Raw genomic sequence first — 19,813 nt, 5'->3', positions numbered from 1 at the left:
ATGGCTTTCCCGCCTTAGCAATCATCTCACTCACCACGTAGCTAGCTTCGACTGCCGCATCACTCTCTTTGTTTGCTTTCTTGAAAAAATCTTGTTGCCTCAGTAGACATGTTTTAAGATTGGCGACCCGGTCCTCTCTCTCATCTCCCTGGTATTTTGCATACTCCTCAGCATGTCTAGTTGAGTAATGACATCTGATGTTGTATTCCTTGTGCACCGCAACTTTCTCTGTGCATATAAGACATGTCGGGGTGCCCCTGTGCTCAACAAAAAAATATTCCGTCTCCCACTTTTCCTGAAATTGTCTGTGCTCATCGCCAACCTTTCTCTTCACGGCAGGTTTTGAATGACATGACTGGGGCTGGGCAACGACTGGGGCTGGGCAACGACTCGTGCAACGACTCGTCAAAAAGAATGAGAAAAACGCACGGGCCGCACTAACACTAAACTTTGATGTCAAGTAGAGGGCCACAGAATATCGTCCAGCGGGCCTCAATTGGCCAAATGTTAAAGGAAACAAAGACACAGTATTACAATATTGTTTAATTTACGTAGTTATCTTTCAACAATTCGGAAAGGTTAATATACTGTACATACAGTATTTCCACATATTCAAACAATCTTTTGCTGTTTGTACACAACACGTTTTAGCACATTTTACATTACAGCTCAGCTCAGAGTACTCTGATACAGTCTGAAAAGTGGAAAGAAATAACAAGTAATCTCACCTTAAAATCTAAATCAAAACATGCATAAATATCAGAATTTTACATGATAGATGTTTTTTTTCTTTACTGCAATATACAAAAGATTATAAAATTATATTTAATGGTTCATTTCTGTCCACAAGCTCTGACCATTTTGTTGAGTCTACTCTTGTGTCTATATCCTGACATGTTTTTATTGTTTACTGGATTGTGTGTTACCTTGCTGACATGTTGGACACTCATGTATACAACTTAAGCACTGCTAGCATTCCAACTATTTTGACTGTACTTATATTACTTATGTTGCTGTTACTGTATTTTTATTCTATTTGATTGTTACTTGTCACTTTACTCTCTTGCCTGCAACAACGGAATTTCCCCGTCGTGGGACAAATAATTTCTGATTCTGATTCCTATTCTGATTTTATGCGGTGGCTTGCAGCACTACTATAACTAACATGACATTTTTTTATGAAATAGACATACCCTTATTACTACTGATCAAACCGATGACCAGAAGTACAAAAATAAGAGCCAAGAACCATAGTTTTCTTTCACATTACTTCCACTCCTGAGGAAAGCTTGTTTTCGGTAGTTTAAGATCAATTCTGGTTTATCAGAACTTGGGTCTTATTTTTGGAGTTTGTCCATTATTCCTAACAGTTAACACATATACCCCACTTTGAAATGTTGCTAATAGCAACATTTCAAAGTGGGGTATATGTGTTCAACAAGGGTTGAACAGGACAACTGTTTGCTAAACTACATTAAGTACAGAAGTGAGCTTATAAATTGTGATGGATCTTGCCTCTAAATGCCTAAACTTGAGGGTTTTTTCCAACATGTCTGATGGTTTGACTGCTTGTGTTCTGTCCTGTCAGAATTATTATTATTATTATTATTATTATTATTATTATTATCTAAGCTATTAGCTTGTTCAATACAATGTATTTATTACTGGTAGGAAGAATGGCCAAACTGGTGAAACTAGAACCCAATTTATATTAACTGGAATCTTCCATTACAGGTAATTTAGCAGACACTCTTATCCCGAGCTACCTACAATGAGCTACAGGAACAGTGTTGTATTTGGATGCCGAACCACTAGACTACCACCACCATTAATGGCTCAAACAGACTGAAACATTAAACTTGATAAGAAGTTGAAAATACCAGAGCTGCATACTGTCATGCATGTTATTGCTGAATATACAGTACACCAGAGCTAAATGACGAGGTGGTGTTTGGTCAATGTGAACATATCAAAACAGTACAATGGTGAAGAGGAAGTAATTAATGGTTTTGCTGTCCCAGTGAGAACCTGAAGTTAAGGTACAGATGAAAAAGAGCTGTCAAACTCCAGTGAAGCATGTTCCACACCACCATAGCCGTTCATCTTCTTCAGTTTCAGCTGGTCCACGTGGACCAGGTCCTGGGTCTCTAGAACTGCCTCCTTCTTATTGAACATCCTGCTGATCTCCATGAAGGTCTTGTTTTTGGTCTCTGGGATCACAACGTAGACATAGATGGCCACGGATACGCAAATGGTGGCAAACACCAAGTAGCAGTAGGACCCCGCTGACATCTGTGGGTTCAATGTGACAGAAGGATTGAGGATCATTGGAAGGATTGAGAGATGATAGAAAAAATAGATTGAGACACCATGAAACCAGTGATTCATGAATTGTTAATCCAAAGAGGAAATAGTTATTTCAGATAAAAGCAGAGGGACTCAAAACAGAGAGCAAAGCTAAATGAAATGTGTGCTTTTTGTAGGTTAATAGAGAACAGACATCATACAGCACGAGGTTGGAAACAATCAACATCCAAGTTGTAATTCTGAATGGGACACTGCAACTTTTCAAAGAAATCCATATATCTGACTTGAAGAGTTATAATACAGAAGTGCCTGAAAATCAAGCACCTACCACACATCACATCAGCTAAACTTCTTTGTTCAAGGTGATTAAACTCATAGTTATTAGATACAGTATAGTGTTATATTGCCAATACACTGTATCTTATACCCTCACTTAACAACTTTGAAATCATACAACCCTCTTGAGCTAACCTGTGTGAACATGGAAATCTTTTCTGTCTTTACACAATACTGTGGATCATGGTGGGACTCAAGAAATCACTACTATCTTTTGGACTCATTTATAACTTGTATAAGAAACAGCATGTATTCATTGTCACATGTTCTGCTTTTGTTTCCATTGTTCTTTGCTTGCTTTGGCGACAAGTTCCTGTAACCAAATTTGCTGATTGGGATTGGTCAAGCAGATGTGATATCACATCCCTACCAGGACACTTACAACAGTAACCACAACTTTACTACTGCATCTGTATCAACCAAGACTACTAGTTATTTAAAAAGAAAAGAGGATGAGTGGCATCTGTTGGCCTAGCAATTAAACTTGATCCTTCAAGCTGCTCTGTGATCATTCAGAGGGACTCACACAGGGGAGACTTGTTCACAAGTTCAAGGAAACATTACAGGTGGCACAGCTAAGACCTGGGTTTCTATTAGGACCTTTCTAAAAATGTTGAGGACCAATAATGGGGATTGGAACAAAACCAAGTGGGTGGTCATTGAACAGAATAAACAATTTGGTTCACGTTAAATTTGTAGTTATTAAAAAGTCCCAGCATTTAGGAGAGAGACGCTCTCGCAGGGTAGCACATTGTACAGCTTTCACCTGTAGGAAGGGGAAGACGAAGCCCACAGTGAAGTTAGACAACCAGTTCAGTGATCCTCCTACAATGTAGGCTGCTGGGCGGTGAGACTGTTTAAACAACTCTGCTGTGATCAGGAAGGGAATCCCCGCTGGAACAGGAACAAAGCAAAAGCTTTTAAACATCAATACAAATCACACACAGTTCTGCTGAATGAGTTCATTGAAAGGGGCACAACAGTGCTTTAGTATTGCACCTCAATTAGGTTGACAGTCAAAATTTGTTCAGCAGAGGCTGAGATAACCTGACTGGTAGTCCCTTGTATTGGTGAAGGTCAAAAACTCTTGATCCTATATTTCCCACAATGCAACATTATTGTGTCATTCATTATGCCCCCATCTTTCTAACTCAATACCTCCAGTTGGTTATGAATGCTTTCTGTAATACATTAGTTATCTCTGATCCCAAATTGTGGAATATCTAATAATCTATAGTCACTCCAGTACTTGAAAGAGTGAAGATCATTTTCATGCATATTTACTTGAGTCACGAGGAGTTAGAAGATGGTTTTCCATTCTTTAGAGTAAAGCAAAACGATCTGAACACGGGAAGTAGGACACAAATGCACAATACAGAGGCAGCGGGGCATACAAATCCGACAGGGAATAGGCAAAGGGAGAAAAAGGTCACAGAAGCAGGGTCAGGTATTACCGGGAAGACGATGACGGGGAACAGGAAGCACAACGGGACACCGCTGGAACTCAATGACATGGAGGTACAAAGACGAACTGGCAACGAGGGGAATAAAACACATAGACTATATACACCAGGAAGTGGGCAGAGTAACAAGACACAGGTGGAAGCACAAACATACTAATGGAAAACACATGGGGCAGGAAGTGGAGACACTGAAACGAGAGGTAAGTAACACAAAATAAAACAGGAAGTACAAACAACAATAAACATTTAATGGACAGAAAGAACCCTTACAAAAAATGAAGTGCAGATGAGTCTCCTAACAGGATATGTCTGGGCAAGCAGTTCTGCTGATGTGGCTGTATATGGAAAATATTGAATATTCATTCATAATCTTTCACACCAATAAGGCTTATGAAAGGCTACTTAGAGAACGGAATCAGCTGATTGGTTGAGGACAAGGCCAGCATGTGAACAGGAGAGTCATCATTCAAAGAATACATATTTTTACTATCTATCATTAAAACTGTATTTTCTGTCTCTCTTACAGGAGGTCATAGAACATGAATTTGTCAGAATGCATAACTGCATAGATAAAAATAAGATAATAACTGAAGGTCCTGTGGAACTGCATGTACAATATGTTATTCCTATGGCTATTAACACTTCTACACATTATTATATTAGTATAAATATTAAGATTTGACAAACTATATGTACGTTTAAAGATTACACTTTTCCCAGTTTTAACCCGTTTAAACACGTTTCCTGAAAGTACAGCTCAATTTCTCAGAACTCTAAACACAAAATTGAAAAGAGTTGTTACATATTTAAATTGATCAAATTGTGTTGATAGCGTCCAGGCTCGGGCCCATCACCTGTGTTATCACATGGGTTAAGACTGAAAATCATGTGTGTTTATTGTGCTTCCTTATCAATAAATAACATTTACATACCACTGTATTATATTACACAGTGTATTGTTTTATAAAATAAAGTACTACCAAGCATATATTTAATGCATTGTATCATATCCATGCCACACAAGCTTATTCAATAACACCAAGGTAAAAAATACAACCTAAACATTTCAATACAACTGTAATTTATAAAGTTAGATAACGTTAAACAGCAAATAACTTGTACTAACCGTATGGGTTTGCTAACTCCAGCTAGCTATACTAATGTCATTAGCAAACAAAAGTTAACATTAACACAACAACAACAGGAACAAAAATGCAAAAAGCTTAATGTTATCATTTCAGCTAGCAAACTCAAAACAAAAACAAATTTAGTACAAGTCATTTCATAGATAGATAGATAGATAGATAGATAGATAGATAGATAGATAGATAGATAGATAGATAGATAGATAGATAGATAGATAGATAGATAGATAGATAGAGAGATACTATATTTATCCCGAGGGAAATTCAGGCATCCAGTAGCTTAAAACATTTACACAATTAAACAATTACCCATCTTGATATTTCTTTTTTACTGTAATACAGTAAAAAAAAATCACCTGAGGCCTCTTTAATGTTTTGATTCACAATTGTACACACGGAAAAGGTGAGAGGCGACCAATTGGTATTTAGTGTGTTGCAATTTGAAGCCCAGTGTTTTCCAGCATGCTAAATTATCCAATGTTTTACTTAAAAAAATGTGATTGAGAATCTGTATTTGAGTGAAAACAATGTAATTGTGTTAGCGTTTACAGCCTGGAGTCTTATACATGACCTTTACCTTTTTATAATTGTGTGCATAGTTCCATTTTCTGTGTGTATACAATAGAGGAAAACTGTAGTAGCTTGAGAAACTATGGGACTCACATAAGAATATTTGGGATATGACCTCCAGAGGGAGCCATTTAATAACACAAAGCAACCTGAAGCTCAGCAGACAAACCACAAGAGTACAGAAGTCATACAGGCAGTGCAGGATAAAGTTACCTTGATTTATAAATTATGTTGTACTTAAAAACTAAAATTCTCCCTTCTCAGTTGCAATCAGATGTGATTGAAATTACAAACATACACATGTCTTCACATAGTGTTGGTTTTATTTGTCTTCTGTCTACAACAATACAATGGAGAGAATAACTGACAAAATTGACATCTGAAAATTCCAGAATCAGTGTCCTGGTTACTTTGGTCATTACATTTTGGTCTACATTAAAGCTAAAATTATACGTTGATTAATCGATTAACTATTTTTACAATTGATTCATAATTGTTTTTAATTAAAAATGGCAAGAAAATCCATCTTCTCAAATTAATCAAAGTGTTCAGGCAGAGCACTGAAGTTGTACTTGTATTGGCTGATTGGAATCAGCTTTTGGCAGTATGCTTCACAATTATTTGCTAATTCACAGCTGTGTGGCAAGTATCATTCCACTATATTATTGCAGATGTACAGTGTTGAGCAGCAAATACATTAATGAATACAGAATAGAATTAAAATTCCTTCTCCTGACTTATAAAGCAATTAATGGTCAGCCTCCAGCATATCTTAAAGATCTCATAGTACCTTATAAACCAACTAGAGCATTGCGCTCCCAGACTGCAGGGTTACTTGTAGTTCCTAGAGTCTCTAAGAGCACAATGGGAGCCAGAGCCTTCAGCTATCAAGCTCCTCTCCAGTGAAACCAGCTTCCAGTTTGTGTTCGGGAAGCAGATACACTCTGCACATTTAAGAGCAGGCTAAAGACTTTCCTTTTTGATAAAGCTTATAGTTAGGGCTGGCTCAGGCTTGCCTTGTATCAGCCCCTAGTTCTGCTGCTATAGGCTTAGACTGACGGGGGACACATCCCTATTCTCCTCCTTCTCTTCCTCTCTCCTCCCTTCCCTCTCCCCTCTTCTCCCTCTCTATCTGTATGCATTTATGTAAATGTATGTTACTAACTCATCATCCGGGGCATCATCCCCGGAGTTTCTGTGTCTCTCATATGGCAGGTTGCCACTGATAAAGGGGCAGCGCCTGCTGCCCTGGTCCTGCCAGACACTGGGAAGCCTTTTTGACATTATCCTGGATTCATCCATACTTTCTCTTTTTTGATCACAACATAATTTCTGTCAAATGTTGTATTTGTACTATGTTGTTTATCCTATACACACGACATCTATTGCACGTCCGTCAGTCCTGGGAGAGGGATCCCTCCTCAGTCTCTCCCTGAGATTTCTTCCAATTTTCCCCCTTTAATTGTGGGATTTCTTTTAGGAAGTTTTTCCTTGTGCGATGCGAGAGTCTAAGGACAGAGGGTGTTGTATTCTGTACAGTTTGTAAAGCACACTGAGACAAATGTGTATATAAATAAACTTGATTTGATTTGGACGAAATAATCACGATATGTCACTTCTCCTGCCTGCTGTCCACGTTCTGATACATATGGTCAACTGTTTGTCGATCAGCTGTCGGTTCAGAAGGCTGTGTTCTCCTGTGTTTGCTGTCGAACCCCGACCACTCTGTCAAGAGACTTTTCACCAGATTTTGACTTACAGTACAGTACAGTTGTGTTTGCTTGGAAATGCCAGAAAGCCAGTTATGATGTTGGTATTGTATTCATTTGCAATGTATGTGTGTATTCATTTGCATTGGTATTAACCAAAATAAAGTTGAGCTAATATCTGTTGCCTTGTATGTGCTTGTCTCGTTATTAATGTCCAACGTGATTTTAATACGCCTGTATGGGCGGCATTTGTCTGGAGCAAATTTCCCCTGATGGGTTTTGGCTCTTACTGTATATGCTATGTAGCTGATGACTAGAGAATAACTCACTCATTTGGTTTACGGTTGTTCATGTCATAATGGTGTATAGCTGAACTCTGGCTCATTGCTAATTTGGTTAGCTTAAAGAGGCCTGGCTTGCATAAGAGCAACATGTGTGAGGTATATACTTGCCAGGATGTAGTCTGAGCTCATCTCCCATGAACAGGCTATAAATCTAAAATGTGTATAATGGTGTCCTGTTTGCATGAAAGGATATTAGTAGTGCATAATGATACAGGAGGTTCCACTATCAAATGGGTCTGTACTGCTTGAATTAAGTCCACATAATCACAAGAGGTGAGTGAGAGTCCTTTCACATGCAGTTTAGAGCAACTTGCCTGGGCCGATACAGAAGCCAGCGATGATGCCGACCACACAGCAGACACTGATGTAGCGCATGAATGATAAGTGAGCCTGCAGGGAGAAGAAACAGAACAGCATGAACAAATCAGTCTCCTTACATTTAGTTGTTTTCTCTAAAGGGAAACTTGACTCTGTTCTTTTCCAACACTGCTTCACACCTCAGCCCGCGGCCGTGCTGTAATTCATTGTTCCACAGGGCAATGTAGGAGCACAGTCCGTCTTGCCAACTGAAAGTGAAACAACTGTTCCTCCCCACATTAATTCCCCTGCTAAACATCTGGGATGTGTTCATTTGTCTTTCCTTATGCGTATTTCCTCCTCTCCCTCACTTCCACTTCCTACCAGTGAGTAGGGTTATGTTTTATGTTGTATTAAATGGGAAAATCAATTTAAAGTTAGTATTTGTCAGTCATGGCTGTTGGTGCTATCAGTGTGGATATTTAGCTGTAAAAATCACCTCCGGTTGAGGGATGAAGAGCTTGTTGTTTTATCCCAGATGTTACATTTATTTCACCCAAAAAAAATGTAAGTTTCTTTGTGGCATTAAACTTTCTTATTGTATAATATTGTTAAATCGCACAGAGATGAGTAAAACTGCACGTATAAGTAAAAACCAGGCACAACAGGCTAAAGTTGTTTCTGGCATTGAAGTTAGCAAGATGTTGACGGTTCCATCATCCCTTGGTACAATTACCAAAACGGTGGCATATCACACAGCTACCATTACACGGATTGAAGTAACTCTTTCTACCCACTCTGATGAGAAAGATGTTTTGTTGCTGATGACCAAGCTAACCACTGTGACAGAGGCGTGTGCCATGTTGCAAGATATGGTAGAGGATTTCATTTTACGAAGCTTTACAGAAGCACGTATGGCCTACAATACACTCATCATTGGAGAAGAAATCTTGGTGATTGGATAAACTGCAGGGGACCTTGAGATATGCAGCCCACCACTTCTTCAGACCACTGAGCCAGACCAAACGCAGCCAAAGGCGGAGTGACCGCCCCAGGAAGAGAGCGGGGAGAGCCGAGAGGGGAGCTAAGCTAACCCAGCTAGGACCTACAGTAAGGCTATTCCACTACCCAGCATGCTCCTGGCTGATGTCCGATTAGCGGTAAATAAGACTCAGACTAACACAGAGACCTGGCTCCATCGTCCTGGATCAAACGGTTGACCTCGAGCGGACCGAGGACAAATTGAGGACTCCGGGGAGACGAGAGGAGGCGGACTCTATATGATGCTTACAATGATGCTAAATGTCAAAGATGATGAACAATGTTTTCCCTGATGTCAACATGTTGATATTAAAGATGTCCGCTTTATTATCTGCCCAGAGAATTCACCATTGTTTTTGTTTGTTTATATTCCTCCTGATGCAAATTTGAAAAAAAATGTCCTTTAGGAATGCACTACTGTTTTTGTTCTGTGTGTGTACATCTACGTGCATGTATGTCTGGTAAGTCTAGGCGTATTGTCTCTTTAAACACAAGTGGAATAACTACACTACTGGAAAGATTTGGGTCTCAACATGTTAAGGGTCTCAATATGTTCTCACACACACACACACACACACACACACACACACACACACACACACACACACACACACACACACACACACACACACACACACACACACACACACCTGTAAAATGAGGGTCACTGTGATTCCAGCACTGCAGATGCCCATCATGGCGAAACCCCCGATCATGAGAGGTCTCCTGCCCACCTTCTCTATGGAGAAACACTGCAAGAGGACACACAGAGCTCATGGTAGACACTGTTAAACGAACACACACTACTGATGCACAAACATATACCTCAGTGAGCTACACACTTATTTGCTTTCTTTCTGATAGTGAGATGTTCATCAGTCTCATGTCTGTGTTTTAAGCACAGAGCTGGAAATAGAATGTGGTTAACCTAGTTTAGCATAAAGACTGGAAGCAGGTGGAAACGGCTAGCTGGGCTCTGTCTAACACGTCTAAAGCTTTCTGATGAACTCCTCCTTACATGCTAGAGGTATTCGTGACAATCAACATTGTATGCATCCGCCCAGCACTTGAGCAGGTTGCCAGATGCAGTCAGTGAGTACAGCTTTTAGTTTTGGCACGATGGTACCCAAACTGACAAGCAGAAACTTCCCACACATACACTGGTATTCATGGAAAGTAAATGTGCAGTGACATTGTATGCTTCAGACCAGCGTACACTTAGTTTTTCAGAGTCAGCTGCAGGTGACAATGAAGTGTAGATGAACACAAAAATGGGAGAGGAAACTTACATAAGAAAACATTATTTGTTTGAGTTTGAGTTATGGCAGTCAACACAGCAATCTGATCTCTGGCACACAAAGTTTATTTTGATTACTTCTCTTTTTATACTTTATTGTGAAGCTCTGTAAGATAAATTCTTGATCTTATATTAATGTTTACAGATACATATGAATTAGTGTAATGGAAAACAGAAACATCAATATACAGAGGGTGATTGAAAGCTTTTAATCATCCATTTAGGGGAGTAGAAATGAAACTCAGTTCCACAGTCACTGATCTTTATAAAACCCAACCCTGTGTGTGTGGCTTTAAAAGACAGAGCCAGCACAGTCACTGTGACTGATTCTTGTTCATCAAGAAATACTTCCAGATCATTGCTCCCGCTAAAACCAGTCTTAAAATTGTAGTGTTTTTACAATTTTGATTTCTTTAAATGTCTTAATCAGGGATCTTTTGCTGTGTCAGTAAGTGTATTTTAGCTAGGCTAACCACATTCTGAATCCAGCTCTGTAACATACAGACGTGAGATTCATATCTATCTTCTTATCTTATATCAAATCAATAAATTATAAATAAATAAAAAACTTCTAGACAAAACAACATTAAAATACTGCTACAGTATGCCTCTGTAATGTCTTTGAGATTACCCCAATGAGTCCAGCGATGATCTCTATGATTCCTGTTCCTGCTGTGGTATATTGGATCTCTGGTGCTGGGATACCCGCATTCTCAAAGATGTCATTGGTATAGAACCAGATCTGTGGTGGAACAATAAGCACTTAAATAAATCCATTTGATGCTGTAATTGGAATAAAACTGTACTTTATATAGAGAGGTTTATATGGGTGTGACTTCACCAAACAAATAGACCATAATAATACAGAACACAGGTAGGTGTTGCCAGTTCAGAGCTGCATTCTGCACTGCGGGCACACACCTAAATAAAGCTCTGAATAAACCAGTTGAACATGAATAAAACATATAAACTTGTTCTCAAGTCAAATTAATAAAACATTGTAAGCTTTCTGCTTTCAACACACATTGGTCAGGTGGCATCCCAATGCTGTCTCCCACACCTTCTTATTTTTGATACTACCGTCAGGGCCCCAATGTCAGACACTCAAATCCTGAACATTTCAGCTTTATTAATAATTATCACATATGTATTTATGTTTACCATGTCTTTGCTTTATAAGTATGAGATGGCTTACCTACATGTTGTAGGTTTAGGAAGATTGTATAACTATCTACATACCTTAGTTGTTTACTCCCCTGGTTATTTTTGTTGACACGCCCTAGGTTCGCTATTTATCATGTCTGCTAACAGGGATGGGGTTGGCCCCAGACTGGGTAGCAACACCAGTTCAACCACACACAGAGACACTGTATTAGAGAAATAAATAGACTTGTCTTTTCAAATGGTAGTTTTAAAGCCACTTTAATAATAATAATAATAATAATAATAATAATATAGATTTTGTTCAGTACTTATGATGTCTACTCACTACAAAAGGCCTGCTAAAAAAAAGTGATAGTGGGAAGTATAGTGGTAGTGTGTATTGACCCATTCAGTTATTGTATACTATCATTTTAAATCTGTGTGCATGGAAATCACTGCAACTCATCTGAAGGGGATAATGTGTCAATGTTGTGTTTGAAGCTTGTTGGCCAAAGTAATGAATAATGAATACTGCTTTAACTTTGTAATTTTGAATGCTGTACATATTTGATGAAATAGGTAAGTAAACTTGCTGCCATTTGCTACTGCCTTCAGTATTTTAAACAATCTCGCCTTTCTTCCTATTGCATCAATCTGACCCGGTTTCCAAATAAATAGCCGCTACTTTTACACTAAAGATTGACCTCTCACTGACCTGTTTCAATGAGAAACGTTGCATTAAGAAAGTAATACCATTTTACAAGACGTTTAACTAAATCTATACCTTCCTATAACCAATCAATCAATGTGTATTTAAAGTGCACAATTAGCCTGCAGCACGGTCCCAATACAATTTACAATTAAAAAGAATACATAGAACAAAGCATACAGCAAGCAAATAAAATAATAAATGATAAAAGATGGTCCAGGCTAAGTGCTGGGGTAGGCTGTAATGAAATAAGTGAAGGTAGGTTTTCGGTCATCATTTAAAGTTTTCAACCGAACGTGTTTAATAGTTAGTCACAGTTAAAGAAGAGAGCACCCACTTGTAATGTCAAGCCCACTCATCCTTCACACAAAAAGTCCACTGTATGCCAGCTATGTATTGTTCACCTCTCTGAAAGTCAGTGTGAGTGTTACATTTGATCAACTGAAAGCGTATCAGTTATGTTCACAATGAGTTTTTAAAAGGTTGTAAACAGTGTAACAAAGTCACAAGCAGATTGTTGACACACCCTATTGGCTAACATAGCGCACTATCAAGAGTAGTATGTGTGGAATTGAGACCTGCATGTTACACAGCAAGAGTTACCCAAAGTAGCTTGATGGTTAGCATTCTGGCTGAGAAGCAAAGGTAAAACATTTCTCCCCATAATGTGACATATGCTTCGAGTAGAAAAAAACAATAATGTAAAAATCCAAATGAGAAGGCCGACATTAGAACTTGGTGCACAGGTGGCACATCATTGCAACAAAGAGACCGTAGACATTTGCACACATTCAATTCAGCTCGATTTGAGGCTTTAGGGGGATCAGGACCGGACAGGAGGTATATTAAATGGAGACAGACGGTGATGGTTAGAGGACCAGGAAGGTAAACACACACACACACACACACACACACACACACACACACACACACACACACACACACACAGTTATGTGGTGTGCCAAGACTGTCACATACACTTAGGACTAAAGATCACCTCCAGCATCTGGCACATCACAGTCCCCCATTATAATTGTGTGTCATCATCGCCTTCGTCATCATCATCACTGTTACCATTATTATCATCTTCACCATTATCTTTAACATTTTCAACATCAGGAATGATTTGTGATTATGTTTGTCAGCATCATCATGAGGGTGGATTGTTAACCTTCCCCCCTCTCCATCCTCTAGCAGCAGAGAGTGCAGGGGCAGAAGGGTTGTTTAGGCCAGGCTTTTATTTACAACCATCACTGAATTAAACCGGTATATATTTTGCACAAAACTGTAGCTCAGCAAAGATGGGAAATAATATCAAATATTTTTTTTAAACCAGTATGAATATCACATTTCATACTGTCTTAAGCGTCGTTCTCCCTCGAGACGGTTTATGACGCGGTTTACGGCACCTGGCATACCAAGACAAAACCTCTCTTTACCTCCTAAAACACACCTGCCAGTCAGCCGCCAGCCTGTCTGGAATACTGGAAAAGGTGTGAAAACTAAACAGAGAAAGGTGGGGACACCTTTCTATATTCTATATTCTTTCCTTTCCACTATCACCTCAATCACTTCCATCTTCATTATCAGCACCAATGTTGTTCTTGGTGTGAGGATGATCTTCATGTCTTCTCTCCTTTTCATGGAAGTCATTGACACCAGGAGTTTTGGCACTATGTGCACCTATTATCTCTGAGCAACTAACACATATTCTATATCAATGTGTAGATTTCCTAGTGTTTGGAAATCAGACATGTGATTCCTTGACATACAAGTGGTGATAGACTATTAAAAATAATTAACGCCTTTTCTCCAGACTACCCTGCTGGAATCATTCATACAACAAATTTAAGTATTATCTTGCTGTCATGTCTCGTCGAATTTGTTGAGTTGTTCATGTTGTCTTGTCACTTCCTGTTTTATTTTGTACCTACCTCTTGTTTCTCAACCCAGATCCCTTTATTTCCTGTCCTGGTGTGATGTCCCTCCATCGTCAGTGTCTGCCTCGCCCCTGATTGTTTTCACCTGTTCCCACTCACCTCTTGTATAAATTGTCCTGTCACCCCTTGTCGTGTGTCAGTTCGTCTTGTCATATCCTTGTGAGATCATGCGCAACTACCAGTGTTCCATGAAGTGTGCTTTTCAGAGAAATTTGTATGAGTTATTTTTTTGTTTTTTGGAAGTAAAGTTTTGGTTTATTCTACACTTTACTCTTGTGTCTGGAGTCGTGCAATTGAGTCTTCCTTCCCTGTGTCTGAGGCTCGACACTTGCTAGTCACTGAGTTTGTACCAATCTTGAGTTAGAGCTAATCAAAGCACTATTTCAGCATTTTACCTTTAGTATTTGCATTAGATAATAAGAAACACTGTGCTGCCCTATTTGTGGATCTGTCAAAAGCTTTTGATACCGTTAATCAACCTTTGCTTACACAACTTATGTAACATTAGTTTGGGTAGAGAGGGAGGAGAGCCTAGAGGGGAGCTAAGCTAACCCAGCTAGGACCTACAGTAAGGCTGTTCCACTACCCAGCATGCTTGTCACAAGAAGTCGATGGTGGACCCAAGTGCAACTCACAGGAAACCAAGGATAATTGGTAATGACTTTTATTAGTAATCGGAAGCAGGTTATAGCCGAGTAAACAGATCCACAGCGGGATGATAATAATCCACAAGGACAAACCTATAGGTAGCAGGCAAAGGGTAAGTCGGGCAGAGGGTCGGGAAACAGGCGAGGCAGACAGGTCCAAAACAGGCTTGGTCAGGAAACAGGCAAAGCAGGCAGGGTAGGCAACAAGAGAGCTGTTTAGGGAAGAGCGCTGGAAAGACTTGCATGATGCAGAGTACAATCTGGCATTGAAGTGGAGGCCAGAGGAGGCTTAAATACTAACTAGTCTTAATTGCTTGCAGCAGGGAGAGTCGGGTGAGCTGCAGAGGAGGCGTGGCTATCAGGTGAGTGGCACCCTACTAGGCAAGCAAGCCTTATAGGAACGGAAACTGTGACAATGCTCCTGGCTGATGTCCGGTTGGTGGTAAAAAAGACTTTACAGAGACCTGGCTCCATTGTCCTGGATCAAACGGTTGACCTTGAGCGGACCGCAGGACAGACTGAGGACTCCGTGGAGACGAGACGAGGTGTTTACATGATGCTTACAATGATGCTTGGTGCTCAAACGTCAAAATTGATGAACAATGTTTCCCTGATGTCGTATTTTTATGATGAAAGTTAAAAAGATTCACTACATCAGCAGCCAAAAGACAAAACAACCAGATGGGACTTTTACCAGCTGCAACAGCGACGGTGGTGTTATTTCCAGCGTGTGAGTCATCATGGTAAAATGTGCTCCTGGAGATACCTACTGTAGTTGGAAACTACAAAGGAGATTTAAGTAATTTCCCAGGCGTTATTTATCTGTCTTTCCCACATACAACACTTTGGGTGCAAGCCAATGGTGAAGCATAGAGACAAATCTCTTCACTGATGAAAAGAAAACATATTGCACAATCTGAATGACTAGACTGGAAGAAGAAACTCCAGTAGTTTGTCACAATCTACTGGTCTATCGACACTCAACCAAAAGAAAGAGCCCTACAGAGCTGGTCTTCAAAAGGAAAGTCAGAAAAAAGCTCAAAGACATAATTACACAACGAAGACACATACGATACAGATGCTAAACAAAAAGGGAAATCAAAGATGTACACGGGCAACAACCCTAACCCTAATTTTAAAGAAAGGAAAGTTTAATCAGGAGAGAAGTTAATCAGAGGAAGGGTGTGGCTGCAGAGGAGGAGGGCAGGAGCGCATTAGTTGGTCCATTCAGAAGACAGTCAATGACTAAATCTACAAAAAAGCCAGAGGATAGCCAGAATCGTCTCTTATTCTTATTGTCTAATTCTATTACTCTCTAATCTTTTTTGCACTTTATCCCGTTTTACCCCGTTTACGTCCGACGTGGCCTTAGCCAACTGTCTCTGGACTTTTATCCTCTCTCTTGAGTTTTTTCAAAGCAAGTAATCAACGTGCCTGGAGTTTAATTGGATCCACTAAGCTCTAGTGCTTAAGAACTTGCTCAATACATTGCAACTGCTCCAGCCTGTTCTACCCCTGTGTTCCACAAGCCAGGAACTGAAGAAGTGCTCGGTATCTCCATTTTTAGTGGTCTCGTCGGAGTTGACGAGACCAACAGACAACGACTACCCGGCACAGTGGGTCGTAAAACAGGAACGCTCCAGTACACCAGATCCAACGCCTCCACGGCCTCCTCTGTCTCCTCTGCCACCCTCTGTGCCGCTGCCACCCGGCCTTCAATCGAGTAGGTTAAACTTTGTGTTTCTGTATTCTGGGTTTAATGCTACATCAGATATTGATTATCGGATAAGAGTTAGGAGTAGGGTCTCCCAACTAATATTGTCCTGTAGTCTTTCCGTAGTGGAAGTCATACCAACTACCTCATTTACTGTCCATTGTTAATTGTGTAACCTGCAATATTACATTACATAATTTGTCTTTATACTTTTATACTGCTTATGCTTATTCAGTACTCTGTTTTGTCTTTAGTACATGACATTGGGAAATCAGGTCACAGGCAATCTCAATGTTGGTTTGATTTTCTGTTTTTTTTCTCGACTGAAAACGCTGGCGGTATGTCTTTGGCACAAGCTCATACATTCTCGATACTGCTGACTTTACCATCTCATACACTTTACATTAAACAACACTCAAAGCTGAATAGGCCTCTTGTGCTTTTCCAGTTAGAACACACTGTAACAACATTGTTCTGTCTGAGTCTGGCCAGTCTCTAGCATCTGCAATCCTCTCAACAGTGAAAATAACGTGTCTGGATCGGATTCACTGAACTTTTTTTCACCTTATGACCATCAGCTCTGAATATACCTGAAAACTCCTTTACCACCCCTAACCAATACTGCTCTATATCCAATTTGGTACACTCATTTTCGACCTCCTTCTCATACTTCAGCCTCTCCAACTCGATTTGCTGCTTTAATTGCAACTGCAACAACTCCTTCTGTTTCAGTCAAAGTCTCTGGACACCGAACCTCCCATAGTCTGCGCACATAAAACACCAGACTCAGTCAAACAATACTTTTCATATTCTTTTTTTTACGTTTTCTTCAAAATTATAATGCTTTGCAATCCTCAAAAGCTGTTTCTTAGTACACTTTTCCATTAATAGCTCAGAAGGGTTCTGAATGAAACTATGAGGGAAGCCATTTTCAAAACAACACAACTCTATACCAACCTTGAATGAGACACATGGAGAACACAAAACCCAGCAAAGAAGCAAACAGGAGACACAACCGCTATACCAAGTTATGTACCTAGTATTACTGAAGCTAGCTAACTCCCCCTAGTCTTTGTGCAGTTAATGGTGGTGGGTACTGATGCACGCAAAACCCCTGGTGTAAAGAAAGCAATCAGAAACTGCCAACTTTTTCACAGCAACGTTCTCTAGCTCTAGCCACTTTTGACACTGCCTAAATCACAAACCACAAATCGCATACGGCAATCCGCTACCAAGATTATCAGGGGGAAAGATACTTCTGCTCTAACGGATACCAGGTCTGGCCCACCACAGAGTCCCAAACCGGTATACCCGCGAAGAAAAAAAAATCTGCTTAAAGTACTTAACATGAACAGACAAACCTGACATTTTCCCTCGCAAAATAGTTGGTGAATCACAACAAAACATACATCCATATCCTAGACGAGACAATCATCATCACCTTTATCATCATCACGATTATCATCAAGATCATCATCATTAAGATCATATCATGACGTTCATCATTATCACGATCACTAACATCACGTTCATCATCACAATCATCATCATCATCATCATCTTGATCACGATTATCATTATCACAATTATTGTCACGATTATCATCATGTTCATCATCATCACGATCACTATCATCACGTTCATCATCACGATCATCATCATCACGTTACTCATCGTCACGATCGTCATCATTCTGATCATCGTTATCATCACAATCATCATCACGATCATCACATCCATCATCATCATCACGATCATCATGTTCGACATTATCATCGCAATCATCACAATGTTGTTTTACTATAGCGTATAATTATTCTATATATCTTATATCAGATAAGATATCTTATCTGAGCAAATCATCATCAGGATTATAATTTTCACAATTATCGTCATTCATCATCATCATCACAATCATCATACCGATCATCATCGCGATCTTCAGGATCAACATCATCACGTTCATCATCATCACAATCATCATAATCAGGATCATTATCACGATTGTTATCATAATTATCGTCCTCTGCTCTGTCACTGACTGTAGGTGTGTGCACACGTGTGTGTGTGTCGGGAGCGAAGGAGGATCGGAGGAGGGAATGTGAATGTGAATGCGCAAAGCAAAAAGAATTAGAATTTCATATATATATGTATTTTTTACGGTGCACGATCTACCTGCACTACACTTATAATCTACCGGTCGATTGCGACCTTTTGACCTTTTACACCCCTGAGCTAGATCAATGATATGAAGGAGCTGTATAAACTGGGGGAGTGGTTGAGCTAGACAAAGGGAGTCATAAAGCATAAATTGGAAAGTGAGAGAGATAAAGTGCAAGTCAAAAGAGCCAGACCTGACTGAAACCATCTGATGCTGTTTTACCAAGAGTTAATGCTGCTCATCACTGCAGCCTAAAGATTCCATTTATCAGACATCATTTGGCAACCAACAACTCATGGTAAACAAGCACAAAGAGTTGATATCGAGCCAGAACACATTTGTTGATAATGTTTTAAAGCAAACACCTGCTAAACCTTGGAAGGCCCTCTGGACAATAACAGGGCTTCATATGTTTGGTGTATTTTGGTCCCTTTTTAGAGAAGTGCAAGTATAATTAGTCACAATATGTAACATTAATCGTCGTCTTGGCAGTGATGTTTGTCAGTGTGGACTAACTCTAAGACTTAGAGTCGAATCTGACCCAAGTCATAAATCTGGTGACTTTAGACTTGGGAAGACAAAATCATAACGAGACATCAACTTTCTGCTTTTTGTTTGGAATGTCTTGATTTCTTCTTAATACATATAGATTCCCATACTTTTGTTTGCTTGGTTTAATATTTTGGTATTACTATAAATAGTTTTTAGTAATATCAAAAACGACATTGTGGCAGACAGCACAGCATGGCGACCACCTCTTCTTCTATGTATATGTTACTCAGTTTTCAAAGAGTCCTTACAGCATCGATGCCAGACAGCTGCATGCCAATGTTAATGACCACCACACTGAGCACCTGCCAGCGGACCATGTCATCCTGCAACAGTCTCCATACTGACAGCGTCTCCACTGATGACAGGGAGTGCTGCTCTTCCTGCATCTCTTCAATCTCAGCCTGGATGTTACACTTGGTTCTGTACCACTTCAAGGCT

General features: G+C 39.7%; 1 protein-coding gene across 1 annotated transcript in view; it reads right to left on the bottom strand.

Annotated features, from left to right (window-relative positions):
- Window positions 1–562: 562 nt before the first annotated feature.
- slc2a15a (solute carrier family 2 member 15a) overlaps window positions 563–19,813 on the bottom strand; it is a 37,507-nt gene continuing 18,256 nt past the window's right edge. Inside the window, exons 7-12 of the mRNA XM_029449928.1 lie at window positions 19,624–19,811; window positions 11,141–11,251; window positions 9,863–9,964; window positions 8,189–8,264; window positions 3,410–3,537; window positions 563–2,292 (exon numbers count right to left, since the gene is read on the bottom strand). Of these exons, the coding sequence (XP_029305788.1) occupies window positions 2,035–2,292; window positions 3,410–3,537; window positions 8,189–8,264; window positions 9,863–9,964; window positions 11,141–11,251; window positions 19,624–19,811 (863 nt within the window). The 3' untranslated portion in view covers window positions 563–2,034. The remainder of the gene's footprint in view (window positions 2,293–3,409; window positions 3,538–8,188; window positions 8,265–9,862; window positions 9,965–11,140; window positions 11,252–19,623; window positions 19,812–19,813) is intronic.

This window comes from Cottoperca gobio, chromosome 15 (genome assembly GCF_900634415.1).
Source record: "Cottoperca gobio chromosome 15, fCotGob3.1, whole genome shotgun sequence".
NCBI lineage: Eukaryota > Metazoa > Chordata > Actinopteri > Perciformes > Bovichtidae > Cottoperca > Cottoperca gobio.
This window is presented reverse-complemented; position numbering and strand designations above follow the sequence as displayed.